Here is a 21,627-nt window from a genome sequence, read left to right as displayed (position 1 = left end):
GTACCGGGGGCTGCCTCCCTTACACAGGCGGCCAGAGGCCGCAGGTCCCAGGAGGCCCTGGGGCAGGAGGAGGCCGCTATGTGACTGGTCCCCTCCCCCCTTCTGGGCTGAGGTCCCCACTGCGCCACCTCCCCCTGTGGACCTGCGTCCTGCCTGGAAGCCCGGGCGGCCACCGGGTGCTTGTTCTCTCTTGCGCCTTGGCTCTGCTTCGGGGCGGGGCAGCAGGGCCCGGGGGCAGCGGGGGGCACTGGGCTCCCAGGGCAGGGGCACTGAGCCGGGCCTCTCCCCACAGTCCCTGATTGTCCCCGGGAAGAGCCCCACAAGGAAGAAGTCGGGCCCGTTCGGCTCCCGCCGCAGTAGCGCCATCGGCATCGAGAACATCCAGGAGGTGCAGGAGAGGAGGTGGGCGAGCGGCAGCGCCCTGCACCGCCACGGGCAGGAGGCGCCTCGGTCCACTCAGCGCTGCTGCTGGCTCCGGCCCCACACCCTGCCCATCCTCAGCTGGGGCCTGAGGGGTCCGCAGCCAGCCAGGCCCAGGGCTGGGATGTGAGCCGTCCCTCAGGCCAGTTGCCAGGGATGAGGCTGCATGGAGCAGCAAGCCCGTTAGCAGTGGGGCCACCCCAGCATGGAAATCCCGACCCGGTTGTGTGAGATGGGGCTGTATGGTCTTGGGCAGTCGCCGGGCTTCTTTGAGCTGCATTAGCTCGATCTAAACAGCTGGGATAAGAAATCAGCCAGCAGTGCGTTGCTGTGAGGGTTTGGTGCCACTCGGGTGAAGTGGGCTCCAGGGTACTAGCAGTGCTCTGAGACCGGAGCCGCCCTCACCGCACAGCCCCCAGAGCTCAGAGAGCCACGGGTCTGAGCTCGGGTCTTGGCACCGCAGTGCCTAGCCACGGATGCCTTCCCAGCTCACAGCCCAGCTTCCCTGTCTATCACAGGACCTCTACCCTGCCCGCCTCCCGGGTAGCGGACTCTGCCAGCCCCATCCCCAGGGATGCAGGGGCCGGGCATGGGGTAGAGGTGCCCTTGATGCCCTCACCGCCCGGTCTTATTCCACGCTGCTGCCAGGCCGGTGCTGACTCCCCCGCTGCCCCCGTGTGCTCTGCAGGGAAAGCCCTCCGGCTGGCCAGAAGACCCCAGACAGTGGGCACGTCTCCCAGGAGCCCAAGTCTGAGAACTCTTCCACCCAGAGCTCTCCAGAGATGCCCACCACCAAGAACAGGTCAGGCCCAGGCACGCCAAGCCGGGGCTGGGGGCGGTGGGCTCATCCTTTGCATCCCAAGGCCTGGGGCTGCCCAGGAGCCCCGACATAGGACGGCCGGGGGACCTGGCCACCCTCAGCTTCCCCGACAGCACCCACCCAGCACCTCCCATGTGCCAGGACCCTGCCGGGAATTGTGCACACGCAGACCCCACCCTGGCAGCACTAGTGTGACATAGCCAATAAGCCATTTCCAATTAGTGTAGCTAGGAAGAAATGAAGCAGAGGCGCCATGAAGAGTGACTTGGGGGGGTTGGTGGGTGTTTCCAGGAGGCATCTCCAAGGGTGGCATATGAATTGCGAGCCAAGCAAGGAGTTAACCTGCTAGGACCGGCCTGGCAGAGGGAAGAGGGGTTCAAGTAAAGAGACCAGCTAGTACAAAGGCCCTATGGGAGGCAGGGCTGCTCGGCAGGTAGAAGGTCAGGTGAACATGGGCTGGCTCATGTTTGGAGGCTGTTATGAAAGCTTTGAATTTTTTTTTTTTTTTGTACTGGATCCGGAAGCTACGGACATTCTACCTCTGAGCTACACCCCCAGTTCTATTTTTTATTCTTTATTTTGAAACAGGGTCTCACTAAGTTGCGGAGGGCCGCACTAAGTAGTTGAGGCTGGCCACAAATCTGCAGTCCTCCTGCCTCAGCCTCCCAAGTACTGGGATTACAAGCGTGCGCCACCACGCCCAGCTGAAAAGCTGTGAATTTTATCCTGAAATGAGGAGCATTTAGAAGATTTTAATTGAGAGACCAATCCTGAGTGTGGTGCTATATGGAGAGGGGATGGGCTGGGGGAGGCAAGACCGGAGGCAGGAAGGCCAGAGGAGGCTGGTCCCTTCTGGCTGCATGGGGTCGAGAGGATGTGGCAGGGGCTGGAGTCAGGCCGGCGGGCAGAGGCGAGACCTGCAGGACAGCAAGCGGCGGGGTCTGAGGGAGGAGGGAGGCTCCAGGCCAGGGGCACCGAGGCCCCGAGCCAGAGTCAGGGGTGCGGGTGTCCTCAGGCTGCGGGCTTGCCTGGGTCCAGATCTCCGTTCTACCCGAGGCTGAGTGGCCTTGGGCACCTCAGCGGCTCCTCCTTTGTGAGGTGGGTCTTTTCAGGACAGCAACAAGATAACCCAAGGAAAAATGCTTAGCCCAGTGCCTGGCACCAAGTGCCTAGGCCCCAATGATCCTTACTGTTAAGGAACACCAAGTCAAGGAAATCGCGCTTTGTGTTGGGGGCCTTGGGAGCCATGAGCAGGTGTTGAGCAGGGGAGGGATCCACTCTGATTCATTCACTAGGAAGGTCAGCGGGGCGACGGGTCTGTGCTGGGAGTCCAGGGAGGTTCAAGGCCGAGGAGCTATAACGGAGGCCACGGTGCTTGGCTGGCCATGGGCTGGGCCTCCCTGGGTGGGGAGGGGAGGGTGAGGCCGGGAGGCTTTGCCCAGGGGTGCTCCCGGTGGGTGCTGGCTGACGGGGTGCTGTCTGTGCAGAGCGGAGACAGCACCCCAGAGGGCAGAAGCGCTGAAGGACTTCTCCCGCTCCTCGTCCAGCGCCAGCAGCTTTGCCAGTGTGGTGGAGGAGACAGAGGGCGTGGACGGAGAGGACACAGGCCTGGTGAGCCGCCAGCTGCTCTGCGGTGGCTGGGCGTGGGGGCTTTGGTCTCTGAAGACGCCCCGGGCAGAGCGTAAGCCTGGCAGTGGCTGAGATGTGATCAGGGATCCAGGCTAAGAAACGATGCCAGCCTCCCGCTCCGAGGCTGCTCCCCACGCTGCCCACAGAGCCCGCTCCCGAGCACGCCAGGCTGCCTGCGCCTGTGGGCCTTTGCACGTGCCACTGCTTCCGTCTGGATCTCTTCTGCCGCCTCCTGCTCTGCCCGGCTGCCTTCTGCGCTTCCTTCTTACCTGGGCCCCCCACACCCTCTCCTGGGAGCCTTTCTTTCCTTGACAGTCTTGGGGGGTCAGCAGCCCTGCTTTAGGCTCTCACAGCCCCCCCCCCCCAGGACTATGCCCTTAGCACCTTTTGCCGCTCTTCCTCCAACACTCGCGAGGGGCACCTGCTCCTTGCCTGCCCTGCTCCAGGTGCTGTGGGGACAGTGTAGACAGAGGCCCCCTGCTGGGCCCCTCATCTGGAACCTCCCCTCCCCCGGCTCTTTGCAACCTGGCTTTCCTCTCAGACTCCAGGCAGGGCGGGGCTGGGCCTGATTGTGCCAGCGGCCAGGCCCCAGAGCACTTCTGTGAGTGTGTGTTGGAAGAATGGAGTGATGGATGGAATGGAGTGATGGATGGAATGGAGTGATGGATGGAGTGATGGATGGATGGATGGATGGATGGAATGATAGATGGATAAAGTGATGGAGTGATGGAGTGATGGATGGATGGAGTGAAAAATGGATAGAGTGATGGAGTGATGGATGGATGGAGTGATGGATGGAAGGATGGAGTGATGGATGGGTGGATGGTGTGATGGATGGATGGAGTGATGGATGGATGGATGGCGTGATGGATGGATGGATGGAGTGATGGATGGAGTGATTGATGGATGGATGGAGTGATAGATGGATAGAGTGATGGAGTGATGGATAGATGGAGTGATGGATGGAAGGATAGAGTGATGGATGGAAGGATGGAGTGATGGATGGGTGGATGGTGTGATGGATGGGTGGAGTGATAGAGTGATGGATGGATGGAGTGATGGATGGAAGGATGGAGTGATGGATGGATGGATGGAGTGATGGATGAATGGATGGAGGGATGGAGGGATGGATGGATGAGTGATGGATGGATGGATTGAGTGATGGATGGATGGATGGATGGATGAAGTGATGGATGGATAGATGGAGTGATGGATGGATGGAGTGATAGATGAATGGATGGATGGATAGAGTGATAGATGGAGTAGGTGGTTGGCCATCCTGTGGTCTCGCAGGGCCAACATTTCGGGGGGAGCTAACCTCCCTCCCCATGCCCCCAGGAGAGCATCTCGTCCTCGGGGACACCCCACAAGCGGGACTCCTTCCTCTACAGCACCTGGCTGGAGGACAGCATCAGCACCACGAGTGGGGGCAGCTCCCCAGGTACGGCTGGGCAGCCCCCTGTCTGCCATGCAGGGCTGGGGGGATGGGGCACAGAAGTGGAGGCCAGTTCTCACACCACATGGGAGGCAAGGGATGGGTCACTGTCCAGGGCAGGCTGGAGGGGGAGTAGCTTCTAGAATAGTCTCAGAGGACAAAGTGGGGTGGGTTAAGGCTGAGGGTCTTGGTGTTGGGGAGCACCGGTGCCGACCGCCCATCCATGCCCCCGTCTCCCCGGCGCCTCCCCGCGGCCAGTGAGGTGGCTCCCTCCTGCCCCCCTCCCCAGGCCCCTCGCAGTCACCCCACCCAGACGCCGGCAAGTCGGGGGACCCTGCATGTCCCGAGATCAAGATCCAGCTGGAAGCGTCTGAGCAGCAGGTGCCCCAGCTGGTATGTGCAGCGTCTGGGGGCCACCCTAGGGATGTCCCACGGGGGAGGGGACAAGGGGACCTGGAGGCTGTCCAGCCTGGCACAGCCAATGACGTCTGCACCCTGATTTTCCCACCCTGCGCCCCGCGGTCTCACCTGCCTTGGCTGCTGTCTGTCCACACAGGGCTGTTAGCCAGACCCCTGGGAAGGTGAAGCCAAGCAGGTCAGCTCAGCCCCTGCTCCTGATCGGGGGGCACTCTGGGCAAGGGTCGTGTATCTGGGTTGGAATCCTCTGCCATCACAGGGTGGGGGCTGGGGAGAGGTCTGGGGCACCCCAGGGCATGGGGAGAGCTAACGCCTGGAACACCAGGGCGGCCCCTCCCAGGCTGCTGTCCCGGCATCATGGTGTCTCCCGCGTCCCCTTTCCCCGCAGATGTGGCCACAGAAGCACAAGGCGAAGGCAAAGGCGCCATGTCAAGTGCGGGCGGCCGGCACCTCTGCCCCTGAGGCCAGCCCCAGCCCCGGCCACTGCCTGCCCACCCTCCCCTGGCCCACCGTGGGGCTGTCTCCGCAGGGCGGAGCCATCAGACCTGGGAGTGGGGAGGCTGCTGGCATCGTCCCCACCCCCAGGCCAGGCCTGGGCTTGGGCAGCGATTGGTCAGCTGAGGCAGAGCTACGGGCCTGGCTCGCCCACACCCGGGTTCTGTCGCCCCTGGGTGCCCCTCTGGAGAGAGCTCAGTGCACACACAGCCTTCCACGGAGGCATCGGGGTGGGGCGGGGTGGAGTGAGCACTGGGCTGGGAGTCCTGGCTTCTGACTTGGATTCTGCCACATGACTGGACAAGTCACTCTCCTTCTCTGGGCATCTGCCGCAGATGGACAAGATTATTCCAGAGGTCACTGAAGACTGTGATTCCACGCACCTGCCCCAGGCAGGGCGACGTCCTCCTAGGGAACTTCCACCCATCGCACGAACCTGCTTCTTGAGGTCCCCAAGGCCCCTGTGGGCCAAGGGCAGGGAGCGGCTGTGCCATTGCCCTCCTGGGCCCTCACGCCCTCCCACAGACCTGCTGATGCCCTGTCCACTGCCCACACGCGGCAGACAAGTGACCCCTCGGCGGGGAGGGCCGCCTGGCTCCTCAGCCAGCACCCAGCTTCGTTCTGCCATCCCGCGCTCCTGAGCGGCCGGCGGAGGGCCAGCCAGGCCCAGCTGCTGCGAGCCCATGTCCTGTGTGTGTGTCCACACTTTTTAGGTGCCACGCCAAAGGCCAGCCTTCCAGCCCCACCACCTACTTTGGAAGCCCCCATGGCCGTGTGTATGTTGGTAACAGTTGTATAAAATAAATTCTATTTATCGCTATTGTACCCAGAGTCGGGCCTGGCTTTGTGATGCTGCCCAGACCGGCCGCGAGCACGGGCCCAGGGGCGCCGAGGTGGAGGGCCAGCCTGTCCCTGTCGGGGACTCCTCCAGGGCTGAGCATGAGGTCTGCCGGCCACAGCTTCCTCCATGGCCTCCTGCCGCCTGGCCCCCGCCCCACAGTGGGGAGAATATGGCTTTGAAGCCCGGCAGACCTAGGTTTGAGACCTGAGCCCTGGCACCGTTGCATCTTAGCTGGGTGCTATTGAGAAAGGAAACCGGCTTTCACTCCTGTAAGATAGGCACAGTGGGACCCCTGAAAGGCCTTGACATGAGGATTCAGTGAGCTGGTGTGTGCAAAGCACAGGTGTCTGGCGCATAGTAGGTGCTCAGTTAATGAGGAACTGCTGTTCCTCTCAAATGAATCTCTAGAATTTCCCTGTGTGGCCACCAGGGGGCACCACGGGACAGCTAACAGGGAGCCATGGGGGTAGGGAGCGCGAGGGGGTCAAAGTCCCTGTCCAGAGCGCCCACAGTACTGGAGTGTGGAGTAAGGAGTGAGAGAAGTGCTGGGGAGGGGGCCAGGCGAGGGGCGGGGCCCTGGGGCGGGAACTGCATTGAAATAGAGGGCAGAGCACACCTGGAATGGGGAAGGTGGTGGGAGGGGGAACCAGGACACTGGCAAGGATAAGACCAGGGGCCACAGGCCAAGGGGTCAGGGCCTTATGCTGAGGGCACTGGGGAGCCATAGAAGGTGTGTGGTCACTGCTGAGCCTGGCTGGGCAGGGTTGGTGAGGGAGGAGAGGATCAAGGGCCTATTACTGGGGACGGGGTGGTCAGGAGCAGTGGGCAGGCTGCAAAGCGTGCGAAGGGAGGCCTGGGCGACTGGACGAAGGGCCTGGTGGACCGCGGTCCAGCCTGTGTTAGTGAGTGGGGGGTCCTCTGGCGGAGGGGCAGGTTGCCAGGGTGGCTTGGGGGACACTGGCCTTGGGATGGACACTGAACTGAGCTTCCCTGACAGTGCGGCAGGCCCTGCCCGACTCTGACCCCCTCCCCTGGGTGACGCCAGGGCCCCTGGGACACTGGGGAGTGTCATGCCTTCCCTGATGGGCCCTTCCATGTCCTTGGCAGCCTCAGACCACCCAGGGGCTGTGACTCACACCCAAAGCTTGACCCTGCCCAGCTGGGTTTGGCCTGGGCTGCTCTGGGCTCCGAGGTCCCTCCGAACCCGCCCCAGTCGCTGCTCGGCCTCAGCCTCCAGCTGTTCCCAGCGCCCTGGGGCCTGGCCTGCGCCTTCCCCACCAAGGGTCGGCAGTCGGTCACAGCACAGAGCTCCGGGCCAGTGGCTCCAGGACCTTCACCTAATCTTGGCTCTCGGGGCCTCTGCTTCTTCATCTGGACAGGATGGGTGCTAGGATTCCTTTCCATGGTGCTGGGGCAAACTCAGGGCCTCGTGCAGGCTAGGCTCTGCACCAAGCTGCAGGCCCGACCCTGTGTTCCAACAGTTCTGGCCTTGTTGGGCCCTTGGTGAGCTCAGTGCTGTGTTGGGCGGAGGTGGGAGCTGCCCTGCAGGAGAACCCTTAGTTACCTTCAGAGGACGCGCTGGGCCCATAGCACACACGCCATAGCCAGGCCCCGGTTGGAGGTCTGACCCAAGGCTTATGGAGGGGCGGCTGTCAGTGCTTCCCTGAGCCGCAATGTCCCGTGTCCTGGGAGGGGGCCAGGCCAGGTCCCCACGCCCGGGCTCCAAGGCGGGGCCCCGGGAGGCTGAGGACAGATATGGCCTCTGGGATCAGAGTGGCCAGCAGTGTTTCTATTGCGGCCAGTTCTGCGCTGCCCTGGGTTCTGAGGTGGGGAGGGCGAGCCGGGCCACTGGCCCGAGGTTGGAATTAGGACTTGGATGAGGGGCACCGGACTCCAGGAAGCCCTAGGCCTCGCTTAGAAATAGCCCTGGTTGCAGGGTGTGGTGGCACACACTTGTAATCCCAGTACTGAGGAGGCTGAGACAGGAGGATCGCAGGTTCAAGGACAGCCTTAGCAACCTAGTAAGACTCTCAGCAACCCAAGGAGACCCTGTTTCCAAACAAAAATTTAAAAAGGGCTGGAGGTTATAGCTTAGAAGTAGAACACCCCTGGGTTCAATATCCAATACCTCCATAAAACAAAACAAAACAAAACAAAAAAACATGGTAGATACAGCAGTGGGGTACAGGGCCCCCACCTTACAGCTGGGATCCCCATGAGTCTTCTTCTCCTGTGAAACAGCACAAGCCCCATGAACAGACGTCACACCTCTAAGATCCCCTTCATGGTGCTGGCCTGGCACAGAACCCTGCCCAAAAATGAGGGTCCCCCACCTCCATTGCAGCCAGGGTATCCCTGGACATCCGCGTCCAACTCCAGGGCAACTTTGCCAAAGAGATGGCCGCAGGCCGGGGCTGGCCTGGTGCCGGCGCACTGGGACATGGCTGTTTTCCACCGGTCGGGCCACAGGGGTGCTCGGCCAGGGACCCTGGAATGTGGAGGTGCCTCCCTCTGTCCTCGTGCCTGCCCGACCGAGGGGACAGCCCAGGACGGAGCCGCCTGAAATAACCAGATCTGGTTAAGCAAGGCTAATTTTAAAAGCCACACTGGCTGCCCCATGGGCCCTTCTGGGAAGCCGTGAATGTGCCTGTGTGTGTCCCGGGGAGGGGTTCCGCATGGACTCCGGCTTCCCACCAGCCCCGCAGACTGAACTGCCACCCGGGGCCTGTAGGCCTGGGGCCTAATTTTGAGGTTCAGGGGTCCAGGCTGCCCTCTGCCCCAGTCTGCCCAGGCCATCTCTGGGGGGCTCTTAGGACCCCCTGCTCCCCTGCATTGGTCTCCCCAAGCAGCTCTGGGCAGGGGCCGGCTCCATCTGCTCAGTCCCCGTATCCCGTATCCCTTTATCCTGAGTGTCTGATGCTTGCGGCTTCTCCTCTGCAGCTGTGGATCCATTCCCCAGGAGGCGGGACCCAGCACTCCCACAGGCCAGGCCAGGTGGTGGGGGGCGGCGTCCACCTAGGAGCCAGGGCCGCAGGCGGGGCCCCCTGGGGAGCATAGCCGTCCTGGGCCCACAGAAGCTATAACTGGGCGGGCAGGGGCCAAGTCCAGGCACGACCAAGGCCATCTGGCCAGGCCAGGTGCCGGCCGCAGGAGGAAGGCGCTCCAGTGGTCAGGTTGCCCGTCTTCACAAACAGAAACACGCGGTGCCCAGTTCAGTTTGAATGTCACATAAACAAGGAATCGTTTTTAGTTTAAGTATACCTCATGCAATATTTGAGACATACTTATAGTAAAAAATGTTTGTCTGACATTCAAATTAAACTGGGCGTCCTGTGTTTTAACTGGCACCCCTGCCCAGGGAGGCTCTGGAGGGAGGGGAGGTTTCTTGGGACAGTGAGTTCTGCAGACCAGGCAGAGGGGAGGCAGGACCAGGCCCCAGGGAAATCCCAGCCTGGTGGGGCAGGTGCAGCTCCTGCCCCCGGGGGTGGGGAAGGTCCTTGAGGCTGTGTGATGCCCAAGCAGGGTCACCTTCTCATGGAGCCTTAGCAGGAGGGAGAGCCCCTGTGTGCTCTGCTGAACCCTGTACGGGCACACAGTAGGGGCTTCTGAGCCCTATGTTGGCACACAGTAGGGGCTTCATGAGTGTTTGGGGGAATTTTGCCTGTTGTTGTTTTGGTACTGGGGGTTTGAACCCAGGGGCATTCTACCTCCTAGGTACACTCCCAGCCCCCCGTTTTTGTTTTTTTTTTTCTTTAATTTGAACACGATCTCACTAAGTTGCCGAGGCTGAACCTGCGATCCTCTTGTCTCAGCCTCCCAAGTACCGGGATTACAGGTGTGTGCTATCCAACCTGGCTTCATAAGGGTCTGTTCAATGAATATGGATCCTCCCAACTCATCCCCATGGGGTAGGGTGGGGCACATGGTCAGCCCGGAGCTCCAACACCCCACCTCCCAAGCTTCTGGCAGGCAACTTCAGGGTGCACTGCCCCCACCCCCAAAGCCCCCCAAAGTGAGCCAAAGAGGGGAAGGAGAGAGGAGACAGGAGGCCACCTCCCCCCGCCCCCCCCCCCCGGTCCCTGAGGACAAGGGTGCAGGCTGGGGGGAGCTAGGGCAGGGTGACCTTTGGCTTCTGAGGGGGTGGCTGAGACTAAGGTGGGGGGACAGGCCAAAGGGGGGTTCAGTCATCTTTGGGGGCAATTGGACAAGCCCCGGGTTTCTGGGACCCAAAAAGTCCAAATCCTATGCCAGAGGAGGTGAGATTTAGACTTTTATCCTGTGGCCCGTTAATTTCAAGGGTCTCCCTAGAGGGGCTCTTAGGGAGGGGCCTGTGGCCCCCTCACACCTTCCCAAGGGCAGCATCCTTGAAACAGCCCATTCATTCATTCATTCATTCATTCATTTGTTCCCTTACTGACTTGCCCTCACCATTCACTGAAGTGATCCCCGCACCCTCTTCCTGGGCCTTGGCTGCTCGTCCAATCCCCAGGAGCACCTATGCCCAGGCCAGCCACGCCGCTGGCGGCTTCTCCCACCCTTCAGCTGGGCTAACGCTGGCTGCCAGGGCCGCCCTGTAAGGGGCCTTGTCGCTGATATTACCCTTAGCGCACGGCTCCGAGGCCGGTCTGTGGCCAGGATGCACTGGCCGCTCTGCAAGGCCACGCTTCCTGCTGGGGCTGGGCCCTCTCTGCCCCCAGCCTCCTTTTCAGGGATGTCGGCTTCTTCCTGGTCCATGCAGCCGCAGGACCAGTGCAGCTCAGGGCCCTTCTCTCCTGCAGTGTGAGCTGGAGCTAGGCCCCTCCCGTCCAGGGCCTCAGTCTCCCCAGTGTGCCCGCCATCCCCGGGACAGCCCTCTGTGTCATCCTGTTAGTAATGCTTTAACTCTGAGCCTATAATCACATCTGTCCGGGGAAGAACTAACCCAGTGTTTCTTAAAATTGGGCTCTAATTGTGGCTTTTAGTGGAATCAGATGCACCCTCATCCCCCCAGCTGGTGTGAATCAGCAAGGGTGTCCCGGCCTGCCCCGCCAGGCCCAGGAACCCCCCAGGCCTGTCTTGGCTCCCACAGAGCCAGTGATGGGGCCGTGCCGCCTCTGAGGTCCTGTTGCCTGCCATGGCCTGGGCTGGCGCTTCCCATCTGGGGGACTGTATGATCTCACCACAGCTCTGGGAAGCAGGGACGATGGGGCCCCCCTTTTGTGGTACCAGGGGTTGAACTCAGGGACATTCTACCTCAGGGCTACACCCCTAGCCTTTTTTATTTATTAATTTTGCGCGTGTGTGGTACTAGGAATTGAACCGGAAGGCGTTCTACCTCTGAGTTACATGCCCAAACCTACTTTTTATTTTTATTTTGAAACAGGGTCTCCCTAGATTGATGAGTCTCGCTACTTGCTGAGGCTGTCCTTGAACCTGCAATCCTCTAGTCTCGGCCTCCTAAGTACTGGGATCACAGACACGCACCTCCATGACCCATTCTTTTTATTTTGTTTTGAAGTAGGGTTTTGCTAGCAGTTGTCGAGACTCTGGTTAAGTTTCTGAGGCTGCCCTTGAATCTGCGATCCTCCTGTCTCAGCCTCCCAAGTACTGGGATTACTAGTATCTGCGACTGTGCCTGGTTTGTTTGTTTGATGATCTATCATCTATCTATCTATCTTTTTTTTTTTTTTTTGGTGGTACTGGGGTTCCTGGAAACCCTTCTACCTCCGGGCTACACTCCCAGACCTATTTTATATTTTTATTTGGAAACAGGGTCTCTTAAGCCAGCACGGCTGACTTCGAAACCTGCGCGATCCTCCTGTCTCCGCACAGGCCTATAATCCCAGTACTTGGGCCTCTGACTATGGGGCCCTTTTTGAAGAGGAGAAACTGAGGCCCAGAAAGGCAGAGTCACTTGCCCGAGGTCTCTCAACTTGGCTGTGGCAGAGTCCGAATCTGAACTCAGCTCTGTCTGATTCCAGGGTTTTGTTCTCCCGTGGGGCCCTGGGTCACTTGAGTCCCTGCTGCACCCTCTCCGTCCACACGTGGTCACACCGTCTCTCCTTCCCCACTGGCCACAAAGACCTGTCTCCCCTCTGCCTTTTCCGCTCGGCAGCCCTTTTGCCTCAGCCAGACCCCCTTGCCCATCCCCCTAGAGCCAGCCAGGCCTGGAGAGTGGGGTGTGGGCACAGGCCAGGCAACCCCCCTTCTTGACGGGCCAGGAGCCTGTGGTTCCCTGTTTGTTCTGGACAGCCCGGCTGCTTCCCCAAGGAGACAGCCCGTGGTTCCCAGGCCACAGCCCCTCAGGCGGAGCCAGACCACGGCTGGCCAGCCTGGAAGCACTGCCCGCCAGCCCCGCCGTGCTCCGCCAGGCCCTGGCGCTGGGTGGTCTGGGCCGCAGCCAGGGAGGCCTCGGTCCTGGCCACAGGGCAGGAGCCGTGACCAGAGCCAGACTCAGGGCTGTAGCGAGGTCCCGGGGGCCAGGGACCGGCCAGACATAGGAAGGAGTAGGCATCAGGCAAACGGCGCCTTGGGGTGCCCAGGAGGGGAGACTTGGGGCACCAGGTCCACCTGAGGGCCTCACCCAGCCCCTGAGCTGGCTCAGACGGCACCAGCCTTAGAAGCTGGTAGAAAACTCCGGGTGAGCCTGTGGAAGACCTAGAGCCCAGCCCTGCCTTCCTGGACCTCAGTTTCGTTGTCTGTACAATGGGCAGAGGGCAGAACTCATGCTCTGCAATGGCCCCTCTGCTCGGGCAGTCCAGGCTGGAAGGACCCGAAATTATTCCCAGATTTATTCTCAGCTGAGACAGAAGGATTGCAGATTCAAGGCCAGCTTCGGCAACTTAATGAGACCCTGTTTCCAAATAAAAAAATAAAATAGGGCTGAAGGTGTAGCTCAGAAATAACATGCCCTTGGTTCAATCCACAAAAATAAAAATGTCACAAAAAATGTCCCACCTTTGTTCCCAAATCCCACAGGTGGAGAGCCCTGGAGTTGAGGTGTTGCGGAGTCTGAGCACCCCAGCTTAAACCCTGGCCATGGCTCTTCCCTCTTTCCCCACAGCTCTAAACACCACCAGGACCCCATCTGTCTGCAGCCTAATTCTCCCTGAACCTCAGACCCTTCCTTCCTTCCTTCCTAACTAGCCTGTGCCCCCCGAAGTCCAGTGGGCACCTCCAACTTAACGTGATGCAACCCAGCTCTATCTTCTCACCAAACCTGGTCCCTCATATCCACACACCGCGTCTCCACCCCTGGGCGCTCAGGCCGGGCACTCAGGAGACGCCCGACTCCCTCATCCCCTCCACTCCTCACCCGCCATCCACCAGCATGCCCGCTGGCTTCAGCTCCCAAACACTTCCCGGATCCGGCAGCTTTTTGCCACCACCACCATGGCAGGTCCAAGCCTCCGCCGGCTCCGACCAGGACAACGGAAGGGCCTCGGCCTGCTCCTGGCTCCCCAGCTCTGTGCGGTGGCCAGAGCGGGCTTTGCGGAGCGTGCAGTCCCAGCCCTCAGCGGGGCTGGCCCGCCGCGGCTCCGGCCACCCTCCCCGCCCACGGCCCCTTCCTCTGGCTCCAGCGCTCTTCCCTTCTGCTCCCAGGCACGTGGAGTTCATTCCCGCCTCTCTGCCCTGCCTGGAGCACCTCGTCCCGTGCTTGCAATGCTCTTGCTACCAGGGTCTCAGCTCAAGGGTCACCTCTCAGGCAGGCCTTCCCTGACCAGCCCAAGTCACTCCCTGGACCTGGGGTTTTTATCTGGACAGTGGAGCCAGGCCGGTGCTCTTCCTCCAGGGCTGTTCAGAGGTGGCTCCCCTCTCACCAGCACCCAGGTCCAGCTGGCAGGAGGCCATGTGGACCCTCTGCACATTTCACTCTATGACTTCGACGTGGCCGCCTTTCTTTCCTGGACTCTAGAGACCCATTCTGGTCTTGAGCTTTGTCTGGGGGGTCTGTGAAAAGAGCCCCGTGTCACAGGAGACGCCCTTAAGAGGGGGGCTCCAGGCATCAGAGGGGCCACCGGGCACCAGACCTCACCAGGCCCCTGCCCAGGGCTGTGGGAGGCCGAGGTCAACGACCATGTCCGACTGGCCCCGGGGCCTCTTCTCCCCAGCCCGGCCGCTGCTGCCCTTCTGCTCAGTGGCAGAAGGATAGCGACAGGTTGGCCAGGGTGCTCAACCCCAGGCTGGCCTTGGAGCCACCGCCCTGAAATGGGTAAGTAGAGGCTGCTGGGCGCTCTCGCCAGGACAAGGGCTCAGCCAGGAGTACCCTCATCAATTCCAGGCCAGGTGGACAGAGGCCCCAGCCCACAAAGACTTTGCGTAGCTCTGTTCCTGACTCCTCCTCTCTGCTCCTCCTAGGCCCCTCCCTGCCCATCCCCCAAGGTCACGGAGTCCAAGAGAGGTCCTGGGCCCCAGCCAGTGGCCTCTGACCCCAGGACCAAAGGACAGGCACAGCGACCCCTCCCCCAGACACCACCCTTCTTTCCCCCGCAGGTACAGGACTTGGGCTCCGGCAGGAGCAGGAACTGAAGCCCAGCCAGCCGCCCACTGCCAAAGGTGCCCAGCCGGAGCCCAACGCCTCGCTGAGCCCCGCTTCCTGGCTTCCATCCCGCCGGGCCCTGTCTGTGGCGGAGCTACCCGTAGGTCATGGAACTTATGCTTTCCTTTGCTCTTCTATAAGGGGTGGGAGGACGGTCCCTGTCTCCCCAGGTGGTTGGGAGGACACAGTGTGCGCTGGGGGGTGCACAAGTGCAGGTCACACAGACACATGGGCTCCCCGTGGCCCTGGGTTCCCAGGGGCAGGAGGTGCACAGTGGCACTGGCCAGCCATTCCCAGCCATGTCCACAGCCTGGCCGGGCCCTGCTGGCTGGCAGCTGGTGTGCCTACCCTATCCCCAGGGCCACACAGACTGCCAGGGAGCCAGGAGGGGGCCTGGTGCCAGGAGAGAAGAGGCTCAGAGGAAGCCACACGGGCGCCCAGCAGCCCAAATCCCCTCTGAGAACCTAATCCCTCTCCCAGGTCTCGGGGCTGGATCTTGGTGTGAGGTCTTCAGTTTAGACTGATTATAAGCTGCGTCTCTGGTTCCCACCACCCCCAGCACAGGGCGCCCCTCCCCCACACGCTGGGCTGTGGCCTGGCCGATGGGCTGGGGCTGCTTTCCATGGAGGCAAGGGGAGGACGTGGACTGGAAGCCAGGCAGACCCCGCTGGGATTTCCATGCAGGCCGTGGGGCCTGGAGCAGGGTGCCAGGCCCTGCTGACCCTCAGTTTCCCCAAAGTCCATAAAGTGGGGACTGAAGTCGGGCATGGCGGAGCACACCTGCAATCCCAGTACTTGGGAGGCTGAGACAGGAGGGTCGCAGGTTCGAGACCAACCTCAGCAACTTAGCAAGGCCCTCAGTGACTTCCTGAGGCCCTGTTTTCAAAATAAAAAATAAAATAGGGCCGGGGCTGCAGCTTGGAGGTAGAATGCCCCTGGGTTCCATCCCCAGTATCACATACACACACACACACATGCATACTGATGGCGGGGAGTGTGCAAAGCACACTGTCAAGGCAACAATTTATGGCAGTGTCTGGGGTGCTTAGTAGGGCAGGAGGCACATAGTGGGCGCTCAAATGCCTCCTGCTCAGTCTCAGCATCTCTTTTGCTGATGGCTGCCCATCCACTTGCTGGCCCGCGTCCTCCTTGACTGACAGGAGCGGGGACTGTCAGGGCCATATTTGGGGCCTCCCCTTTCCACAGCCCCGGCTTTTCCTTCCCAGTTGATTATAGCAGCCTCTGTCTGGCCTCCCAGCCTCCACTTCCTCTGTTTAAAATGGCCTCAAAACCGGCTGCCAGGGTGATCTTCCCCAAAGCATGCGCGTGCCCCAGCTCCAGAACCTTCCATGGCTCTCCAGGGCCTTCATAGTCAAACCGCCCCCCATCCTGGAATGCCATCGGAGGCCCTCCTCCTGTAAGGGAGCCCCAGCTGGGCGCCAAAGCTGTAACGGTGTGAGATGGAGCTACAGGTTCTTGTTCTTAGCTACCTTAGAAAACAAGAGTCAGAACTCTACTGCTGTGAGCTTAGGCCGTGTTTATTATTACAAAGGGAGAATGACGGGGCAGACCCTCAGAGCACTACGTCAGAGACTGACACAGCGCAGTGACTTGAAAGTAAGACACCGGCCGGGCGGCACGCGCTTGTCATCCCCGCGCTTGGGGGGCGGGGACAGGTCGAAGCCGGCCCCGCGCGCTGGCTTAAGAGACCGTGTTTCCAAATTTAAAAAAATATAAAAAATAGGTCTGAGAGTGTAGTCCGGAGGAAAAAAGGGTTTCCAGGAACCCCAGTACCACCAAAAATAAATAAACAAACAAACAAACAAACAAACAAACAGAAACGGAAGTCTTTGGATACCAAACAGTTTTTATAAAGAATATTATCTCATATCTTTGCTTAACCAATAGTCTTCCTGACCCTCGATCTGCCCATTTTCCGGGGCAAGCCTCTTGATGTGATTATGAGGATTCATTCACTATCTTACATCCTGCTTAACCAAAGCCTTCTTGCTGCCGTTGTGGGCTGGCCCTCGTCTCTGATGCAAGCTCAAATCTCTAAGACCACCAAAAATGTGTTACTTGATTATCAAAGTCAGGGGGTCACATGGTATCTGCCTTCTTTGAGGAAGACCATCCTCCCGCACATCCTTGGGGATATAGCCTGTCTGCTAAAAGTTATTTATTATGGAAACTTGTCTTTAAAATACGAAGGCCCTGGGCTACAACTCTTTTGTGTTTTTGCTACTCACCTTGGTGCCAGGAATTCTGCAGGGCTCCTTCCCTGCCTGAGTGTCTGCGCAACACCCAAGCTCTGATTATTTTCTTCAAGGTTATTTTCCAACACATGTGAAGCCATTTCCCAATACCAGCACCTGGCTCATCTCTCCAAGCTCATCGCTCTCCAGTTTTCTTCTGAATTCTCTTTGCACACAAGGCCCCAGGTCCCCCTGCCCTGTTAAGCCTCTGCTGGCAAGTTGTTCTCTCTGCCCCCCCCGACCACCCCTCTTGGCCTCCAGCTGGCTGGGATCTCCTCCTTCCCCGGGGCTCCTTGCTTCCCACACACTAGAGTGGCGTCTGGCCTGAGAACAGGCCAGGGCCTTGTTCTCTGCTCTGTCTCCGGGTCTGGTGCAGAGCGGGCCACTCAGTGAGGCAGGGCTTGCAAGACCACCAGGTCTCCAGGCTCTAGAGGCTCCGTATCAGAATAGAGGGAGAGCCGGGGACCGGGGCAAACAGGGGTGCTGTGCCCCCGTGGGCCGTTTCCCAGCTCCAGCTACCCAGAAAGAGTGAGGGGTCCACGGCCCCTGGACCTTCCGTTTCCTTTTTTTTTTTTTTTTTTTTAAGCCAGAATTCCAGATCCGTGAAATATCTCAGTGTTTTAAAGTACAGCAGGGTGTCCAGGTATGTCTGGGGAGTGTGTGAGCTGGAGGTGGAGGTGGTCTCAACAGAGGTTCTCAACTGGTACTGGGGGGGCAATTTGTCTCCCACAAATCTAGTTAGGGGAGCGCAGGATGGTGTCAAGTGCGCTCTGACGAAGGGGCAGGCCCTGGAGCAGGGCTCCCTGACGCCAAGCATCAGCAGGCCAAGGGCAAGGCTCTGCCGGCACAGGCAAGAGGGCAGAAACCCCATCAAAAACTACATTTCCCAGCCTCCTTTGCACCCAGGAGGGCTCCTGACCAGTTCTTATAGGTAGATTGAGTGGAAGGGGTGTGTGTGTGTGTGTGTGTGTGTGTGTGTGTGTGTGTGTGTGTGTGTGTCTAGGAAGAAATAATAATAAAAAAAGTAGGTGTACCATCAGGTGTGGTGGCTCACAGCTATAATGCCAGTACTTGGAGGGCTGAGACAGGAGGATCGCACAGGTTGAAGCCAGCCTCAGCAACTTAGTGAGACTCGCGGCAACCTAGTGAGACCCTGTTTCCAAATAAAAAATAAAAAGAGCTACGGGGGTAGCTTGGAGGTACAATGTTCTTAGGTTCAATCCCCAGTGCTCCCCCCCACACACAAACATTCACATGTGCGCAAAACCAAAAATCAAAAACAAGTGCTACCTCCCCCCACAGAGATACTGCTCAGACAGAAAGGACATGAGCAGGCGCACAGCCGGGCATGGTGGCGCACACCTGTAATCTTAGTATTTGGGAGGCTGACATAGGATGATTGCAGGTTCGAGGACAGCCTCAGTAACATAGTGAGTTTCTGTTTCAAGACAAACAAACAAAAATTTAAAAAGGGCTGGGAGTATAGCTTGCAAGTTGAATGCCCCTGGGTTCAATTCCCAATACCACACACACACACACACACACACACACACACACACACACATGTGGAGGTGCTGTTCAGACAGAAAGGCCATCAGCACTGAGATGGTAGAGCCACAAGGTGGAAGGGGTCTGGGTCCCAGCCTCCTGGCTAGGGACAGGCCTGATATTTAAGGTAGCAGTAAGTTTTTTTGTTTTTGTTTTTGTTTGTTTGTTTGGTGGTACTGGGGCTGGAACCCAGGGGCGTTCTACCTCCAAGCAACACCCCCAGCCCTATTTTTTATTCTTTATTTTGAAACAGGGTCTCCCTGAGTTGCAGAGGGCATAAGTAGCTGAGGCTGGCTTTGGACCTGCACAATCCTCCTGTCTCAGCCTCCCAAATGCTGGGATTACAAGTATGCACCACCATACCCGGCTAGCAGTAAGTTTTTACCGTGTCTAAGTACCAAGGTTTCTGGATTTATCTTTCACAGCAAACAAGGTTGCTCAGCGAACAGAAGAGGGTTTGCCGGCTGCTCTCTGCTCTTGTGGCAGGCGTGGACTGTGCTCCGCAAAGTCCGGGTCCATGGCCACCGACGCTGGGGCCTGGAGCCGGGGCCTCTGCCCAGTCCCCAGCTCAGATTCGGACTCAGGGCCACAATGTGAACATACAGGTGATGGGCGGCTCTGGGGGTGTGAGACAAGCCCCTGGCGTGTACCCGCTACTCTGTCTCCCCGACAGCCACAGTCGATGGAACCCTGCTGACCATGATGGGCTAACACAGCCTGTCTGAGCTTCCTCCCCTGTCTGGTTTGCCTTCTGGAGTCCTCTTGTTTTGCTTTGTACTAGAGATGGATGCCAGGGACATTTTCCCTCTGAGCTACACCCCCAGCCCTATTTTATTTTTTACTTAGAAACAGGGTCTAAGTTGCCGAAAGCCTTGCTAAGTTGCAGAGGCTGGCTTTGAACCTGCTATCCTCCTGTCTCAGCCTCCCAAGTGGGATTACAAGTGTGCACCACCACGCCCAGCTCTGGGATCCTCTCACAAATAACACGTACCCAGCTGCTTACCCAGGATCTGCTTTGGGGAAACCCAACCTAAGGAGCAGAACATGGTTTGTACACCCTGAGACATGTAAGTGGACGGCAGGCAGTACTGGGGAACTATTAAAAATCGACTGTAGCTGGGCGTGGTGGTGCACCTTTGTAACCCCAGTACTGGGAAGGCTGAGAAAGGAGGATCACAGGTTCATGGCCAGCCTCAGATACTTAGTGAGGCCTCCGCAACTTAGTGAGACCCTGTTTCAAAATAAAGAGTAAGAAATCCCTAGTACCATACACACATAAACCAAGTGCTTGCATGTGTGTGTGTGTATATCTGTGTGTGTGTGTGTGTGTGTGTGTGTGTGTGTGTGTGTTTTACTGGTAATTAAACCCAGGGATATTCTACCTCTGAGCCACACCCCACCCAGCCCTTTTCAGGTTTTTTTTGTTTTTTTTTTTGGTGGTACTGGGGTTCCTGGAAGCCCTTCTACCTCTGGGCTACACTCTCAGACCTATTTTTTTATTTGGAAACAGGGTCTCTTAAGCCAGCGAGGCTGGCTATGAACCAGTACGATCCTCCCGTCTCCGCCTCCCAAGTGCGGGGATCACAAGCGTGCGCCGCCACGCCCGGCTAGCCCTTTTCAGTTTTGAAACAGGGTCTCACTAATTGCTGAGGACCTTTCTTTTTTTTTTTTTTTTTTTTTTGGTGGTACTGGGGGTGGAACCCAGAGGCTTTCTACCTCCAGGCTATACTCCCAGACCTTTTTTATATATTTTATTTGGAAACAGGGTCTCACTAAGTTCCCGAGAGCCTCACTAAGTAGCTGAGGCTGGCTTCAAACCTGTGCGATCCTCTTGTCTCAGCCCCCCAAGCGCGGGGATGACAAGCGTGTGCCACCACGCCCGGCTTGCTGAGGGCCCTTCTAAGTTGCAGAGGCTGGTCTCGAACCTGTGATCCTCCCGCCTCAGCTTCCCACACACTAGGATTACAGGCATGCATTTAGGAAAGACCAGTAGAGAGATACGGCAAGCCTTGTGAAGGTGTAAGAATGAGACCCAAAAGGGCTGCATGGTGCGGTCCTGGAAGAAGCGGCTTTGTCTGGCAAGACGAGCTGCCACTGGTTTCATTTTCTCTCCCACCTTGGCCGTGCTCCCCTTTTTACCAGGACCACTAGGAAGCTCAGAGTGGGATCTGCTGAGTCTGCACTTTCAGTCCTGATGCCCACTGCGGATGGATGGTTTCCCATTCTCTTAGTTCCTGCCCCACGGGTGTGTACTGTGACTGTGGTGTGTAGTGGCTGGGCCCTGGTGGGCGGGAGCTTGGAAATGTATTCTAAAGGGTTACAGCAGGGAAGCCCGTGACCACTAAGAGGGGTCGGTGTCATTCATCATTAAATTCCTAAGTCCTCATTGAGAGCCCGGCAAGGCCCCGGCATTTGTTGAATGAAGCAAATGACAGCGGGCCAGGGTGTGCGTTAAGTGTGCAGGTCTCACGCCGCAGGGCGCCGCGGGGCCCTTCGAGTCACGAGTCCCCTCCGCTGTGGGTCTTGGGGTGCGGGCGCTCTTCTTAAGCTCTCATGGCAGCCTAGCGCGGCCTGTCTCCTGTTACACAGAGAGAAGCAAACACAGCTGGGCGTAGCAGCGCGAACCTGTAATCCTAGCTACTCTGGAGGCTGAGGCAGGAGGATGGCAAGCTAGAGGCCAGCCTCAGCAACGTCGGGAAACCCTATCTTAAAATGAAAAATGAAAAGCGCTGAGGATGCAGAGCGCTACTGGGTTTGTACCTCGGTACCGCAAATAAACCAACAAAAACCAGACACAGGCGCAAAGCGGCTTGTCCATTCATCCAGGCGCGGCTAGGCCCAGGCTGGCGGGAGGCAGGGCGCCCCGCCCGCCCGCCCGCTGCACCCCGAGTCGGGCTCCTCTTCCCAGAGAAACGAGCCTCTCTTAGTCTCCTCACTGACCGCAAAGACTCAGCTCAGTCCTCAGAAATATTTGGAAAGTTTTATTTAAATGTTTTGTGTTCCCTTTTAACCAACACCGAAAGGAGAAAAGTATTTTTTTTGGTTGTTTTTTGTTTTTTTGCTGTTTCAAACAGGAGAGTCGCTTCAGAGAGGAGCTGGCTGTGAGTGTAGACGGGAGTGCGGCCCGCCAGGCGAGGGACGAGGCCAGCCCGGGGCGCGGCTTCCTGGGAGCCCGGCGGGCCTGGGGTGAGTGCCCCACTGCGGAGAGGCCTGGCCCCGGAGGGAGGGCCCGAGCCGGGGCCTGTGAGC

General features: G+C 58.8%; 1 protein-coding gene across 1 annotated transcript in view; it reads left to right on the top strand.

The window, feature by feature from the left end:
- RAP1GAP (RAP1 GTPase activating protein) overlaps positions 1–4,678 on the top strand; it is a gene marked incomplete at both ends in the record, with an annotated part of 45,124 nt that extends 40,446 nt beyond the window's left edge. Inside the window, 5 exons of the mRNA XM_080692234.1 lie at positions 293–402; positions 1,109–1,222; positions 2,728–2,851; positions 4,208–4,310; positions 4,563–4,678. Of these exons, the coding sequence (XP_080548360.1) occupies positions 293–402; positions 1,109–1,222; positions 2,728–2,851; positions 4,208–4,310; positions 4,563–4,678 (567 nt within the window). The remainder of the gene's footprint in view (positions 1–292; positions 403–1,108; positions 1,223–2,727; positions 2,852–4,207; positions 4,311–4,562) is intronic.
- Positions 4,679–21,627: the final 16,949 nt, after the last annotated feature.

Source organism: Muscardinus avellanarius (assembly GCF_963383645.1).
Source record: "Muscardinus avellanarius genome assembly, chromosome: 3".
Classification (NCBI taxonomy): domain Eukaryota; kingdom Metazoa; phylum Chordata; class Mammalia; order Rodentia; family Gliridae; genus Muscardinus; species Muscardinus avellanarius.
Note: the sequence above shows the minus strand (reverse complement) of the source record. Positions and strands in the feature narration are given on the sequence as shown.